The 16,433-nt window shown below is 35.6% G+C and overlaps 1 protein-coding gene across 7 annotated transcripts in view; it reads right to left on the bottom strand.

Annotated features, from left to right (window-relative positions):
* ROCK2 (Rho associated coiled-coil containing protein kinase 2) overlaps positions 1-16,433 on the bottom strand; it is a 144,639-nt gene that overhangs the window by 18,480 nt on the left and 109,726 nt on the right. For all 7 annotated transcript variants that reach the window (XM_032353292.1, XM_032353293.1, XM_032353294.1 and 4 more), the window contains exons 16-23: positions 16,047-16,293; positions 15,566-15,672; positions 12,907-13,066; positions 9,792-9,952; positions 9,225-9,409; positions 2,872-2,941; positions 1,952-2,055; positions 1,603-1,789 (exon numbers count right to left, since the gene is read on the bottom strand). In XM_032353292.1, coding sequence (XP_032209183.1) covers positions 1,603-1,789; positions 1,952-2,055; positions 2,872-2,941; positions 9,225-9,409; positions 9,792-9,952; positions 12,907-13,066; positions 15,566-15,672; positions 16,047-16,293 — 1,221 coding nt within the window. The remainder of the gene's footprint in view (positions 1-1,602; positions 1,790-1,951; positions 2,056-2,871; positions 2,942-9,224; positions 9,410-9,791; positions 9,953-12,906; positions 13,067-15,565; positions 15,673-16,046; positions 16,294-16,433) is intronic.

Here is a 16,433-nt window from a genome sequence, read left to right as displayed (position 1 = left end):
CAGGCACCCAATGAATAAAATCTTTTAAAAGAAATGAAATAAGAAAATAAACTTCCACATATCCTTAAGAGCAACCCTCTCGGTCCCCTCCCTGTTTGGGAGCTTTGTACTACTAATTTGCGATCATTCAATAAACTTCACTTTGGGGCACCTGGGTGGCTCAAATGGTTATTAAGTGTGTGCCTTTGGCTTAGGACATGATCCCAGGATCCTGGAATGGAGCCCTGCACTGGGTTCCCTGCTCAGTGGGGAGCCTGCTTCTCCTCTCTCTCCCTTTGGTGCTCACTCCTGCACAGAGGGGGAGCACCAAAATTCAAAAGACATTTGAATTTTTGCTATTACAAACATTTATGCTGCTATGAAAACCGCCTAAATTTCTCCAGCATATTTATCATAACATAGACTTTCTTTAGATTATGCAAACATTTAAACTTTCATATTTTGAATATTTAAAATACTTAAATAATAAATATTTAAAATTGCCATACCCCTTACTATACTATGCCACCTACATTTACACTCTCCATAGTGGTAAATAAGAATGTCAGTTCCCACATGTCTTTCAAACACTTGAAATTAGTGAGATACTTAACTTTGCCATTATAATGAGTATGAAGTGTTATTTCAAAGCTATTTTATCCAGCCTTTCCTAAATAGTAGTTAGGTTAAGCATCTGCTTATATTTTTAGGGTTTCCTCTTTTGGCTCATTTTTCTTCTGTATTGTTTAACTTTTTCTTCATGAGCTTAAAGGAGTGCCACATGTGCTCCTGATACTAGCCCTTGTTTCATGAATACATTACAAATATCTTCTCTAAGTTGTTTGTTGTCTTCTGCTATAGTAAGTTTTAGATTTCATTCTAATTGTTTAAAATTTTTCTTTTACATTGAGATCTTTATGATAGCTAGAATTTGTGCTCGCTTCGGCAGCACATATACTATGATAGCTAGAATTTATTTTTGTTATGTTGTAAAAGGTAAGGATCTAACTGTATTCCTTTCCCTTTAAAAAGAAAGTCATCCCAAATCATTTATTACAACTAAATCCTTTCCCAGCAACGTGTCTATTACCACCATAACCATATATCACATTCCTGTATGTGCAAGAATCTGGTTCTGGCCTCCCTACTCATTTCCACTGAACGGGATTAAATATCATTGTTCTAATACCTCACTTTTTATCCACCATAGCAATTTAATAACAGATTCAACTACGTGATACTTTACTTCTCTTTGAAATTTTCATTACAATTTTTTTCAACCTGCATAGGAGTACCTTCATGATAGTTTCAAGATTCTTTTCAAATAAACTTTGTTTAACAAGAAGAAAAAGGCTTATACTGTTTCTGTGTCTGGTATTTCCCTTTTACTTTAGTTTTTTCACTCTGAATTTACCGACAGGTAGACCCACTGGAAGTAGTTCTTTTTTGAGCCTCTGTCTGCCGAACACTGAGAAGCTAATGTTCACTGGATCCAAAATCCTATAGCCGGCATGTTAAGATTTTTCATTTCCATCTGTAGTACCTTCCCTGGTGCTTTTAAGGAAGACTGACAATAAAGTAATTTAATTAAAATTAAAAAAAAAAACTAGATATTTTACTTACAGATGCAATTGTAGCATCTTTTTCAGTGAGTTCCTGTTTGTGTCTAGCCATCATCTCTTTGATCTCAAGCTCCTTCATGATTTTCTCTTTTTCCAAATCAGAATATTGTTCTTCAGCAATTGAACGAGCCAGCTGCTCAGAATCTGCTTTGGTCAAGGTGATCTCCAGTTGAGCAGCCAAGGAGTCCCTACGTTTTAATGATACATTATTTTAATGTCCAGTTTTCATTAGGAAGTCAAAGTTTTTGTCTAATTGTACTTCATCAACAAATTCTTACTTGCACTATTGTAGGCATTGTTCTAGAAGAGAACATGACTATGAACAAAAGATATAAGGATCGTAGCTTTACCTTTCCTCCTGTAAGTCCTGTTTCTTCTGTTGTAATTCTTTACAAAGTTTGGTCTTTTCTTCACATTCTTCTTTAAGTTCCCTCACCTGTGTTTTATAGAGGGTCTAAATAACAAAACAGAACAGAAACATATCATTGCCACCACTACCACCATCATCTTCATCATCAATTTTATTTCTAAATTCAAAGTCTATCCAGACAAAGTCAAGTTGGACACACACAAATATGTTCCTGAACACTGAGCAATGCTGGACCCTTGAGCAAATTAATAGTGAATGAGCCTTTCTGGTAAATCAACCAATTAACTAATAAAAGTTCCAATAACAATTTAGAAGATAGATTTTCAACTGGATATCAGACTGAGGTTTCTCATTAAATGACACAGACAGGAAGAACCAATAAAGAGGCAAAAAGATATTACTAATCTAGACAAAAAAAATTTTGTTAGCTTAAATGAAACACAGGGGACATTACTACTTATTTTAAAACCAATCTAAAAAAGTACAAACATTAAAATGACAATTTTTCTTTCACTATGAAAATTCTACCTCAAAAAGCAATCATTTAAAAAAAAGCAATCATTTTTCCTATTATATGTTAATAAAAAAAGTGACTCAAAAAAATCAGCTTGAATAGAATTATTAGGGGAAAAAAGAATTTTTTAATCAACTTCATAAAGTATGTACTTAGAACTATTTTTCTAGCAGTGATAATAGGCTTCTGTTAAGCTATCAGTAGTCATTTGCCCACTTGTTCTTTTTATATGAATTGTGTAGTACAAAACAACCTATCCAAATCCCTGTCTGGTGTTTGCTGTAAGAATCTATTCTAAAGACCAGAGTCTTTCTAGTTCTGCAGCAAAAAAAATTTTTAAATTCTACAAAGATGATAATTTTCAAATTAATGTATCTGGAACTTACTGAGAAATACTGCTCTGCTTCAAGCTGATCCTGAAGTTCTTTCATTTGCCCGTCTGCATCTTGACGTTCTCTGTGGGGACATCGAAGAAAAGGTTCAAATAAGCTACACGCAAAATAAATAAGCAACTCTTGAAATGTGGCCGAGGGAACCACTGGGCATCCCTTGATCCTTAAAAAAAACCAAGAAGTCAAATTATTTACATAATACTAATCATCACTGCATTGTTGTTTTAATTCTCATTCTCTCAGGAGTGTGTATGGACTTTTGAAGTTATAGAACATAAAATGATTCATCACTCCAACAGCTAATGAATGAAATGTGTGTTTGTATGCTCTTGTGTTTAAAAATTTTGTTTTAATTTCTAACACAAAAAATATCATTAGATATAACTGACATAAATAAAAATTCGTATAAAGGGGTCCTAAACCAAATAGTGATTAAAGCAGTAATACTAACTTACAAAGTCTCAACCATTCACTGTGATCAGCCATTTCTGCCAACCAAGTAGGAGAATTAAAGGACACCTGAAAATTGGTTCTCTTAGGATGAGTGAAAAAAATGACAGGGAGGGAAGGAGTGCTCATATTTATGTTTAAATGTGGACGTTAACTACACAGATTTATACATTTTGTAAAAATTCATTGAGTTCTACCATATAATTTATGTACTTTTTTCCTGTATATATATTAATCTTCAATAAAGCAATGAAGTTAAATAAAAAATAAGTAAAATAAAAAGCAAGCCTAAAGCAAGCTGGAGAACAACACAACATATACGATACAATTAACCACCTCCCCCAATCTAAAAACACCTCAACCCTGTATACACTTAAAAGGATGTATATAGGAGAGACAAAGGAGGAGGTATGGAAGGATAATGAACAAACTGTTATAGTATGTTCTCTCTGGAAAGATGAACTATACTTGCATTCATAAGGGGGAACATGGGGCACCTGGGTGGCTCAGTTGGTTAGGCATGCAGCTCTTGATTTCTCCTCAGGTCACGATCTCAGGGTTGTGGGACTGAGCCCAGTGTCAGGCTCCATGCTCAGCGGGGAGAGTATGCAGATTCTCTCTCTCCCTCTCCCTTTGCACTCCCTACCCCAACATGTGCTCACTTTCTCTCTCTCTAAAATAAATAAGGGGCGCCTGAGTGGCTCAGTCAAGTGTCTGTCTGCTTTCGATTCAGGTCATGATCTCAGGGTCCTGGGACAGAGCCCTGAATCGTCAGGCTCCCTGCTCAGCAGGGCAGTGGGCTCTCCTTCTGCCACGCCCCCTGCTTGTGTTCTCTAGCCTTCTTTCTCTCTCAAATAAATAAAATCTTTAAATAATTAAACCAATCTTTTAAAAAAATAAAGGGGAGCATATACTGTTTTCTCTTTCTTTTTAAATACAGTTCTGAGTATTTTACAGGGAGAAAACATTTGAATGCCACTTGGATATTCAAAAATATATACACCAAGAAAGACTCAGATTGAATGATTTAATCATACTCTTTTCAATCTGTGTATTACTTAAAGCTTTTATTCTTATTCTCACTTAACGTAATTTGGTCACTTTCTTTACTTCTTGGTTCTTAAAACATTGATAAAAAGTAATCACTCAATATCACTTGTCTGTGTTATATCTGTGTTTTATTATTAAGGCGTGTACTATTAAACATGATGATTCTTATTTTTCTGAGTCAAAAATGTGAAAGAAATGTATATATAAAATATAAAAGGTCCATTTTTAAAATGATCTCATCATTACCAGTTAAGCCCAATTGCGGCAAACCTCAATAGACTTTTAAATCATGAACTCGAAAAGCTGCTATCATTTCTTTATATATAACTTTAAAAAACTAACATTTACCAGGCATTTAAGAAAGTATTTTTTAAAAAAATAACCACACAGTATGCACATGGTTACAATTAAGCAGTACAGAACAGCACAGAAAAAATTACAATGAAAAGCAGCAGTCTCCGTATCCTAATCCTCCTCCTTAGCCTACTCCTACCCCCGGCCCAGAGGAATTTCCTTTATTTCATTTCTGTGTTTTGTTCTTTTGACAGTTACTTCCACATCTCAGCTTATTTCTGGACACAAATTTAAAATACTACTTACCAGTTCTCTGCTCTAAGAGTACCAAGTGAGCTCTTACCATCCCTCAGCTCTCCCCACCCCTGTAATACAGTTCTATCATCGGCCTCCGCCACATAACCGCGCTTTACTGCATACTGCATCAACCGTAAACCACAACAACTCCCACCCCCGCGTCAGTTTTTGATGAGAACTGCAACACTCCCATCCTTTCTTTTGTTTTTGAAATTTCATGAGAAAATGTCTAAATGTGGGTCTTTTCTCACTTATTTTCTGAGTCCTTTCAATCCAAAGACTTCTCTTTCAGCCATGGGAAACTGTTTTCTATTTCTTCTTTTTAAAAGATTTTATTTACTTATTAGAGAGAGGGAAAGAGTGCAAGCACACACGAGCAGAGAGAGGAGAAGGAGAAGCAGACCCCCCATGCCGAGCAGGAAGCCAGACTTGGAGCTCAATCCCAGGACCCCGAAATCATGACCTGAGCTGAAGGCAGACACAACCGACTAAGCCATGCAGGCGCCCCTATTATTTAATAACTTCCTTCACTCGGTTTCTCTGGACTTCTTTGTCTGGTGCTAGAACTCCTGGGACCAGTCTCTGTGTCTTACCTATTTCTCCCATAACTTCCATGTCATTCCCTTTTGTTCCATGTTTGATGAAATTTCTTTGGATTTTTCTTTGAACCATCCTAATAAATGTATATGAGTCGTTTTTAACATTTGACAGCTCTTCCTATTCTGGCTGCCCTTTTTGCATTATGTCAGGTTCTTGTTTAATGGAAGTAGTATCTCCTAGAAGTTTTGATCAATACTACTTATTACCAATAGGCTTTTTTTGGTTTGTGCTTCTTTTGTTTATTTCTCTTCTTCCCTTGATATATTTTTCATCTGGGGATATGTTTCCTTTTTCTTTATCATAGTCTTTATCCTTAGTACTGCATACTATCCTCAAATGCTAGTGATACTTGGTTATTCACTTACAAAGGAGGTGGTATTTTAATTTTAATTTTAAATTTTACTCTCTATGCATGTGGAAGTGGTTTTCTAACTGGCAAACTTCAGTTTAAGATGAGACGCTTAAAAAGCCACATAAGCAGGAGGACCCCTAAAAGGCAAAAGGAGAATTTAGTCCATACTAGCAGTTCTAATTCTCTGCAGAGGATATGCCCAATTTCTATAGAGGGACTGCTCTGTAGGAACCCAAGCAGTGGTAGTGCCTGGCTACAGACATTTCTGGAAGGGTTGGTAGGAAGAGTATGATCAGCAGATTGTTCCACTTATAGCATCAGATCTTACTCTAGCCCTTCAAGGTACTTGATTTGAATAATGAAACATTTTCTTCTTCACTAATATCTCACTTCATATATACTCCTTGCTGTTGCTTTCCTTGCCCTATACACCATTAGTGAGGTTTCCACTTGCCATAACCTCTTTACTAAAGAAACTTCTAATCTTCCAATCCATTGTAATTCTTGATATGTGTTTTTGCATTTAAAAAAATTCCCTTACTAAAGGTTTTACTGGCATCTTGGAAGGAAGAAAAGATACACATGTTAACCATTTTCAAATGCAAACCTACATAACACTTCATATGTAAATTCCCATTGCATATATGTATCATTTTATCCTGGTACTTCAATTACTTATGTACCCATTTTAGCTCTCCTGAAGGAGTAACTTCTGATAAAATGCTACTAAGATTCTTAAAGGTAGGAAATGCAGCTAATTCATCTTTGAGTCTCCCATAATGACTATAAGTGCCTTACATATTCATACAACATTGGAGAATGTACTATGTGCAAGACATTAATCAGGGGTTGGAGAGAACAAAACATAAAAAAGAGATAGTTGCCATTCAGGGAACTTATAATGTACTACATGGTTAAGACAACAAATATGAGTTCTTCACAGATAAGGAGTTAGGAACTGAGGAATTAAGAAACAACAGATCCATGCATACTTACAAAGAAACAAGGGGCATATATACTAAGTACTATAAATTTGGTATAAACAAAATGTAATTAGAACAACAGAGGAAACACAAGCTAGATGTTTAATCAGCTCTTACATTCATATAACCACTATGGCTAGAATAGATACTATGGATACTACAGACACAATGGAGAATATCTATTTAGTCAAGCTGTTTTAAGGGTCCACATCTTACACTCTTGACCAAAACTGGGCCAATGAATTCCATCCTAGAACTTCGGGTACTTTCTGAAATTGGGTCCAGAAAAGTAATATCAGTCTCTCCAAACAAATGAAGCTATAAGGCATATCTCTAGAGCCTGTCCTTCTTGAAAGACCAAGTTTTCTGTTAAGTGGAAAAAGCTAGGTCTAAATGGGAGAAGAATATAGCTAATATATAGGGCAAACAAACAAAGATGAAGATCCCTAAATATTGTTCAAGTTTCTAGTTCTAATTTTCAAAAGTTGAAATCTCATCAAGTTTAAGAGTCCAGGTTTACCCAGGCAACAGATCAGCAAAAAAAATCCTCAAAATCTTTTTAATCATCCTTTCCCAGATCGTGTCAATATTTGAATGCTTGACCATCCTTTACTAAGTAGTGTCAATCTTATTGACCTGTTACAGGTATGTAAAAAGCAAGCAATTAGCAATGATGAGAAGAAGAGAGGAATAGTAGAAGTAGTATAGCAGGTTGTATATACATATTTTTTAAGACTTTAATTATTTGTCAGAGAGGGAGAGAAAGAGAGTGCATGCACAAGCAGGGGGAGTGGCAGGCAGAGGGAGAAGCAGGTTCCCCGCTGAGCAGGGAGGCCAATGTGGGACTCCAGCCCAGGACCTTGGGATCATGACCGGAGCCAAAGGCAGATGCTTAACAAACTGAGCCACCAAGACATCCCTGCAGTACAGCAGTATTAACAGTAACAGTTGTACTAGTAATGGCCCCTACCGTTATATTGTGTGCTAGATACTGTAAATGTATCATTGTCATCCTTTCAGAATGCCTAACAAGGAAGCTCTTACTGCCCCCTTTTTAGGTTTTACAATAAAAGGCTCAAAGAGGGGGCCTTTTATTGTAAAACCTACAAAAAGGTTTTGTAAAAAAAAAAAAAAAAAAAAACTAACAAAAAATTTAAAAATTTAAAAATTTGTATGTTTGTTTAATAATCAAACATGTCCAAGTCCCAGAAACCCCTCAAAGAGGGGGGTACTTCAGTCAGTTAAGTGTTCCAACTCATGATTTCAGCTCAGGTTATGATCTCAGGGTCCTAGGTTTGAGCTCCGCGTTGGGCTCTGCGCTTAGCGGGTTTGCTTGAGGATTCTCTCCCTCTGTCCCCACCCTGCTCACACTTTCTCACTCTCTCTCTAAAATAAATAAATAAATCTTTTTAAAAAAGGCTCGGAGAGGTTAAATATTTTGCCTGATGTTGGTCAGCTAGTAAGTAATGGGACTGGAATGCCTATCTTTCAATCTGTATCCAAAACCTATGTTCTCTCCAAATAACTGGGATCCAATAGGAGCTTTGAGCATGATTCAAAAGTAATTATACTACTAATGACTGAATGGAACAAACTTTAATGGTATATGTTCATCTTGGAAAGATTTTAGAACTGTTCTCTATTTTCTAAGTAAATTAAGTGAAATACTAAAGTATATCATAAATGATTTAAAAATTTGTATGTTTGTGGGACGCCTGGGTGGCTCAGTTGGTTAAGCGGCTGCCTTCGGCTCAGGTCATGATCTCAGCGTCCTGGGATCGAGTCCCACATCGGGCTCCTTGCTCGGCAGGGAGCCTGCTTCTCCCTCTGCCTCTGCCTGCCTCTCTGTCTGCCTGTGCTCGCTCGCTCTCTCTCCCTCTATCCCTGACAAGTAAATAAATAAAATCTTTAAAAAAAAAAAAAAATTTGTATGTTTGTTTAATAATCAAACATGTTCAAGTCCCAGAAACTAAAAGAACAAACAGAAAGCACATGGACAATAAGCATGAAGAGCGGTTCTGGGAAGGAATCTTAAGAGCATGAAGTGAAAATCCCAGACAGTTTCTTCAACTCCAACAGCAACATTCTATCATTATATCATAATAAGGTAGAAGAAGTAAAAAATCACTGGGGAAGCAAATATAATCTTCTCGAAGGACAACACTGGCACTCAACACATTACTTATAGAGAAAAAAGGAGCAAATGTGGTCAAGACTATGACATGATCAAAAGAAAATCCCCATGTAAATCAAAATTAAAATAATTTACATGTGGATAGTTGTACATATTAATAAAACTCTGTCTCAAACAATTTACTTACTTTCGAAGTTCAGCATTCTGCTTTTCCAAGCTCATTTTCATTTCCATGAGATGATTATTTTCTTGTTTTAACTGCTTTTCTGACATTTTTAGTGTGTTAACTTGCTGTGTTTGCATCTTCAAGTCATTTTGTGTAAGGCAGCGCTTCTGAGTTTCCTGCTCTATTTTTAATGTCAAATTTCTAACCTAAAAAACAAATTGTCTACTTGATAAAATGTAAGTAATTATTGCCTTTTTCTTATCAATGAAGCTTGCAGCAAATATAATCATGCAAAACAGACTTTTGGCCTTAGGCACTTAATTCATAAAATAGTTTTTGTTATTTCTCATGTCCTATTTTTTTAAATAAAATATGATCTTTAAGGTAAAAATAACTTAAAATTTTAAAAATTATGATTCACCGTTTAGCATACTGGCCAAATTCAGTAAAATTAAAAGGTTGCAGAATATTTTATAAGAAAAAATTTTAAATTATGAAGCCATCATTATATAGCATTACAGATAAACCTAAGTTGACTATGAATTTATTACATAGTTTATTACAGTTCTTAGTAAACTTAATACTCACATCCTCATTTAGCACATCTTTCTGTTTAAGGAGTTCATTTATTTTCTGCTGTGACTGTTTGAGGTCACAGTCAAATATGGAGCATCTCTTTTCAGCTTCCAGCAATAGGTTCTCCACTTTCTGCTTTAACGTCCTTTCCTCCGAGAGCTTTTTCTCCATTTCTATTGCCACAAAAATGGACATAATCATGAATTCACAAACAAAAGAAGCCTATCAAATACATGACACAGTGCTATAAAAATTACAGCAAATGACGATAGCTTAAAAACATTTTTTTAAATTTCCAATTTAATATTTTCATTACTCAAATGTCAAGTTTTATGCTTGGAAATCAAGCATTTATTTCGTTTGCAGTGTGGAAAAATCTACCACACTGCAATATGACATCCATTCCACTGGAAGTAAAATAATTCTGCCTTCACTGATGGTTCTAAAAGAGCCTTACATCTTTTTAGTAAAGATTTATTTATTTTTCTGTTACTCTGTGCCTCTCGGTGTTACTCTTCTTACCCTAAAACATTCCAGGTAGACTTTTTATGTCTATGGCTCTTTCCATATTAGCATATTAATACGCAGAGGATGACAATTATATTTTGGGGAAATGGTAAAGGACAAGACTCTGGGACCAAACTTCCTGAGGTTAAACTCTAACATGTCCTAATTATTTGCCTAGGCAAGTTAATTAACCTCTCGGAGGCTCAATTTCCTCATCTCTAGAATGATGATAACAGCACCTATCCTCCCTCGCACGGATGTTATGAAGATTCCTAGTTAATATTTGTGTGGCACTTAAATGCTGCCTGGCACATGACAAGCATTTATTAAGTGCTTACTATTCAAGGAGAATGTTTAATGACTGGAGGAGAATGTTCAAAGTATTATTTTAGCAGAAAAAAACGCAGAACAGTATAAAAAATTCAGAAAATGTACAAAATATCCTCTTGATTAGTAAGACTGTGGTTAATCTTTACTTCTTCATACTTTCCTGTATTTTCTAAATGATTTGCAATAAACTTTTAATTGTTTTATTAATCAGAAATAGCTTTTAAAAACCTTTTTTTTCCCCAAGATTTTATTTATTTGAGAAAAAGAGAGAGAGTATGAGCAGGGCGCAGGGCAGAGGGAGAAATAGATTCCTTGCTGAGCAGGGAGCCAGAGGCAGGGCTCCTTCCCAGGACCCCGCGATCATGACCCGAGCTGAAGGCAGACACTAAACCAACTGAGCCACCCAGGCAATCCTTTTTAAATCTTGAAATGAAAAGCAGGCAAGGTCTATGTCTAAGCAAGTGATTTCGTATTAAATACCAGTAATTACCATTAAAGAAATTACCTTTTGATGTACTGATTAGAAAATCTATTCAAATTCAATTGGGCTCCTCTGCTCTTTCATATCTAATGCTTGATATCTGATTATCATTTATTATAGTTATATAAACCTATGATTTTCAGTTTTTAAAGACCTGTCTTCAAAGGTATGGAAAAGGGACGCCTGGGTGGCTCAGCTGGTTAAGCGGCTGCCTTCAGCTCGGGTCATAATCCCAGCGTCCTAGGATCAAGTCCCACATCGGGCTCCTTGCTCGGCAGGGAGCCTGCTTCTCCCTCTGCCTCTGCCTACCACTCTGTCTTCCTGTGCTCGTGCTCTCTCTCTCTAACAAATAAATAAATAAAATCTTTAAAAAAAAAAAGGTGTGGAAAAAATGAAACTTTTTCACATTCTACTAGTAACAGCCAATATTTCTAAGTACTTTTCCCCTATCATTTACTCGATTTTCACAACAACCTAATACTGTCTCTTTAGAGGAAACAATGCACCAAAAGAAAAAAAAAAAAAAGGTAAGTAACTATGGACAAGGTCACATAACTAGTAACTCATTAGTAAGCCATATTCTTAATCAAAGGAAGCCATGACATGCAGTAGAAAGAAGAAAGGCTTTTAAACCCGGACATGGACAGATGTACTCATTATTATTATTATTATTTCTGCAACTCAGAAGCCAACCTTGTCAACAATGAAAAAAAAGAAACACCCCCGCCCCCCAACAATTCACCCTAACGTGGGCACAGAGAATAGAAAGGGGCACAAGTGAACTTACTGAGGTGATGAAAACATAGATTCTATAACTTGTTTTGAATGGTGGTTACATGTGTATATTACAATGTGAAAATAGTATCTGCATTTTAGTGCACCTAAATTATACCTCAAAAGAAATTGAACCCTATCTTCTAAGCCACTGATAGGGAAACATGGCCCACTAACTTCCTCTCTTGTAATTAGATTTTTCTAACTAAAGCCCTCAATCAATCTCAAAATCCTTAATTAGTAACTTATACTAAACTGATTTTAACCAAAAAATCTCCAATTTCAATTACATTCAATAATTGAAAACCTATTTTTTTGCTAAGCTATTCATAAATGTTATGCTTCAGTATGAAATAAAATTCCTGCTTAAGAGTTCTATAAATCTGTCACAAGAGTATTTTATTAATTTCCTATGGAACTTCAAATCCATCATAATTATAACCAGTCAGGAAAACAAGAAATTATCCTAAGACAATTCCAAGATACATACTGGTTTGTGGAAAAGTCAGCTCTGCTATCTTACCCCATATTCCTTAGAAGTGGATAACACTTTGACCAAATCTAGCTGTATCTTCATCATGCCAGAGTTCAAAATATTCAATGAGCTTATATTCTCGTTAGGCCAGGTACTATTTTTTGAAACATTTATTTTGCATAAACTGTCAACAATTTTACTATACAAACTGGTGAAATGTCAAACTAAATATTACAGGAAGAGGAAATCCCCCCAAATCTGAATAGATAGATCTAGAACCTTATGCTCTGTGTGCCTGTTACTATTGATTCCACTGAAATATTAATTTCTCTCTGATCCTTAAATTTGGTTGAGTAATTTTGTGTTTGGGCCTTACTATCTTAGAAATGATTGTTGCCATAAAGGAAAAAAGTGATGTAAAGCTTCCCTAATCGTTTTTTCTCTCAAGTTCCCAATATTTGACAATAAAATATAAAAAAATGTTTTTCAAAATCAAAGAGTTGACTACAGAATCAATTCTTAGTACAATGCTGCAGCAAAACTCTTAGAAAAAAGCATACCTTTCATGGCTTCTGATTTTGCTTCTTCAATGGATTCATAAATCTTATTTTTATCAGCCAGCCGTGCTTTTGTAGCCTTATGCTCAGCTTCTTCTTGTTCCAAGCTCTGCTGTATAACTTTTAGTTGGTACGTCATATCTATTTCCATGTTGTTCTTTTCCTATTAAAGATTTAAAATAGCAACTATCAACAAAAAAGACTGGCTCACAATTTCAAAGACTTATAAAGTTGTTTTTTACAGACTAGGAATGTTCAATACCTTTCCTCCCCTCTTCACTGGAACACTGCATAAAATGATGCATGGAACCCACCTCCCATGGTGCCCATGTCCCATCTCTCCACTCTACCCTGGAGATCTACACTGGGAGCCTTTTATCTCAACAGAGTAACCAATGAGATTCTCAACATCAGATTCAACAAACACTTTTCAGTTTTTATCTCATTTAGACTCACTGTTGCCCTTGAAACTATTTCCTTGACATACCTGACACTGAACTCACTTGCTGTTCTCATCTTTTATGTCACTTACGAAGTCTTCCCCAGCTGCTCCTTGAATGAATGCTGGTGTTCTCTGGAGGTAGTGTTCTTCAGCCACAAAGCTTCTCCCCTTCCTATATCATTATTTCTCACTTTTAAAACATATCCAATATATATCTAAAGATAAATTTTCAGGATTCTCTACCATTTACCCCCTTATATTGCACATAAAGGGACTTGCTTTAAGTTGGGAATCTTTAATAACAGATTTCAATTTCTATATATCCTCAAAAAGATTTTCTAATTCTTTGTTCTCTATAGTTTGTATCATAAGTGTAGATATTTCTTTTATTTTTCAAATAAATCTCCAATCCTGAAAATGATTCCTTCAATCCACCAACAGAGTAATCTACTCTGCCCTGAAAAACCACTGCTCTAACCAATCTCTTCCCAGACAGGTTCTTTAATTCACAGGCGTTAGCACTTCTGTACCAATGACTCTCAAGTATTTCTAGTTTCAACAACCAGTTTACTGATGTTGTAAACATCCCAATTTGGCTGACTCACACACACCTCAAACTCAGGACTAAAATGAATTTGTCATTGTCTCTTCTAAGAACTGTTTACCTTTATTCATTGTAGTTAGCGGTACCATTATATATCTTGCCACAAAGTAGGAACCTAGAACTCATCCTTATTAAGTACCACACACATGCCTCATCTAATCAATCACTAAGGGCTGCCCAAATATTCTTCCTCCAAATATTTCTCACCTTATTTCCCATCCTTTTAACCACTGTACTAGTTAATTCTCCATTATCTGAGTTACTGAAAAAGCCTCTGACTAATCTCCCTACTACCTCTTATCATGTCCTCCCCTCAAATTTATCCTCTACAAGGTACACAATGATCTATCTTAAATCTACCTCTAGTAACAGCACCCAATTTAAAGTCCTTCAGTGGTTAGTCCATTACTTACAGAAACTAAGTTTAAGAGAGTATTCAAAATCTTACATAATCTAGATCATTTGGGTCACTAAATTCCTCACACTAAGCATTAGGACCAAACCGGTGACTTCAGGCCAATTTTGGTCTTATATTTTCGTAAAATTTCCCTGGAATATAGCCACACCCATTCCTTTATGTGCTACAGTAGAGCTGAGTTGCAACAGAGACCATTTGGCCTTCAAGTCCTGAAATATTTATTGTGTCTTCCTTAAAAGATTAAAATTTGTTGACTCCTGCTCTGTACTCCAGAAATATCGGGCAGTTTGCATTAAGTAAATCAACTATGCCTTTTTTATTTTCCATCCTCTGTAACTTTTGTTCATGCTGTCTTCCCCAACTCAGAATGTGCCTTTACCCACCCAACCAATCCTGCCCTGTCAGATGGGGCCTTTTCTCCTGTGCATCCAATATACCCTGTTCATTCTTCTAGCATTCTATGTACCACGCTGCATTAGAATTATCTGTGTACCTTATTACTTTAGAAGATACTCTCAGATTTAAATTAATTTTTTTTTAAAGTAGGCCCCATGCCCAACATGGGACTTGAACTCGTGATCTTGGGATCAAGAGTCACATGCTCTACCATCTGAGCCAGTCAGGTACCCAACTGTGACACTGTTAAAGGCAAGCAAGGACTATATCCTGTATTTCTACCACAGATGACACATTTAAATATGTAAACAAATGAATAAATAAGTGAACAAAAACACCACATTAACTGCACAGAGTCTAGAAATTAGCCCTGGCTTATAGTATTTTTAAGAATAACTTGTAAATGCCAAAAGCCATGATAACTTTCTATCATTTTTAAGACATATTCTAAGTCAAAATTTGAGTTTTTCTTGGATCCCTAGGGATAAACATCCACTGAAAGCATTCTGATTTCTCTTATTTTATTTTTTTTAAGATTTTATTTATTTGAGAGAGAGAAAGCACACAAGCAGGGGCAGAGAGAAAGGGAGAGGGAAAAGGAAAAGCAGACTCCCGTGTTGAGTAGACAGTCCGATGTGGGGCTCGATCCCAGGACCCCAGGATCATGACCCAAACTGAAAGCAGACACTTAACCAACTGAGCTACCCGGGTGCCCCTGATTTCCTTTATTTTAGAGTAAGTTTTCCAATCTGATATTTTATAGTCATTTCCTTAAAAATATATAAAGCTGAACATGTTTTACCTTTTCCAAATCAGTAAGTTTCTCCTGTAGTTGTCTCTTCTCCATCTCTGCTTTTGCTAATAAGGTTTTGCCGTTCTTTAAATCTTCTTCTAGGCCAGATATTCTGCCTAAAATTGCAACATTTTAAAAACAATAAGCCCACAGAGTATGTACATATTAAATTAAGAGTAAAAAATTTTAAAAATCACCTCATAGTTTGGAGGTATTATTTATGAGCAGTTTTTTTAATTGTTGGTAGAGTGCCTTATAATGAAGTCAACTGAAAATCAAGGGGCTAGTTTGACAAGTTAAAATATTTCAACCTATTTTAAAGTAAACCTATTTGTAAAAGTTTGTATCGATGCATTTCCAACACCCTAACTTCACATAACAGAGTAGTATATTCAGAAACATGATACTCCAAAACATTATCCATCATGAAAAGTTATTTCCAAAATGCAAATCATCAAGATGAATTCAAGTGTAATCTCTATTTTAATACCTTGTAGATCATTAATTATCTCGGATCCATGAGTTCGGTCCCTCCTTTCAGATTCTAGAACTGACTGAAGATTGATAAATTCCTTTTCGAGTTTTAACTTGGCAGTCTCCAGCAGGCAATTTTTATCTTGAAGATCTCTATTGTTAGATTCCAGCTGCTGAATCTGTTTTGAACTTTCTGCCTGGGTTTTTCTTAACCGGGCTGCAGTATCAGATTCTGTTCTCAGCAAAGCATTGGTTTCATCCAGCTGATATTCCATTCAAAATCAAACAAACAACAACAAACACAGGCATATATAATGAAAATATTTCCATTTAGTACCTCATTACAAACTATTTAAAATAAGAAAAAAAAGTAAAAATCTTTTCCTTATGATTTCCCTTGAAA

This window comes from Mustela erminea, chromosome 7 (genome assembly GCF_009829155.1).
Source record: "Mustela erminea isolate mMusErm1 chromosome 7, mMusErm1.Pri, whole genome shotgun sequence".
NCBI classification, from domain to species: Eukaryota; Metazoa; Chordata; class Mammalia; order Carnivora; family Mustelidae; genus Mustela; species Mustela erminea.
Note: the sequence above shows the minus strand (reverse complement) of the source record. Positions and strands in the feature narration are given on the sequence as shown.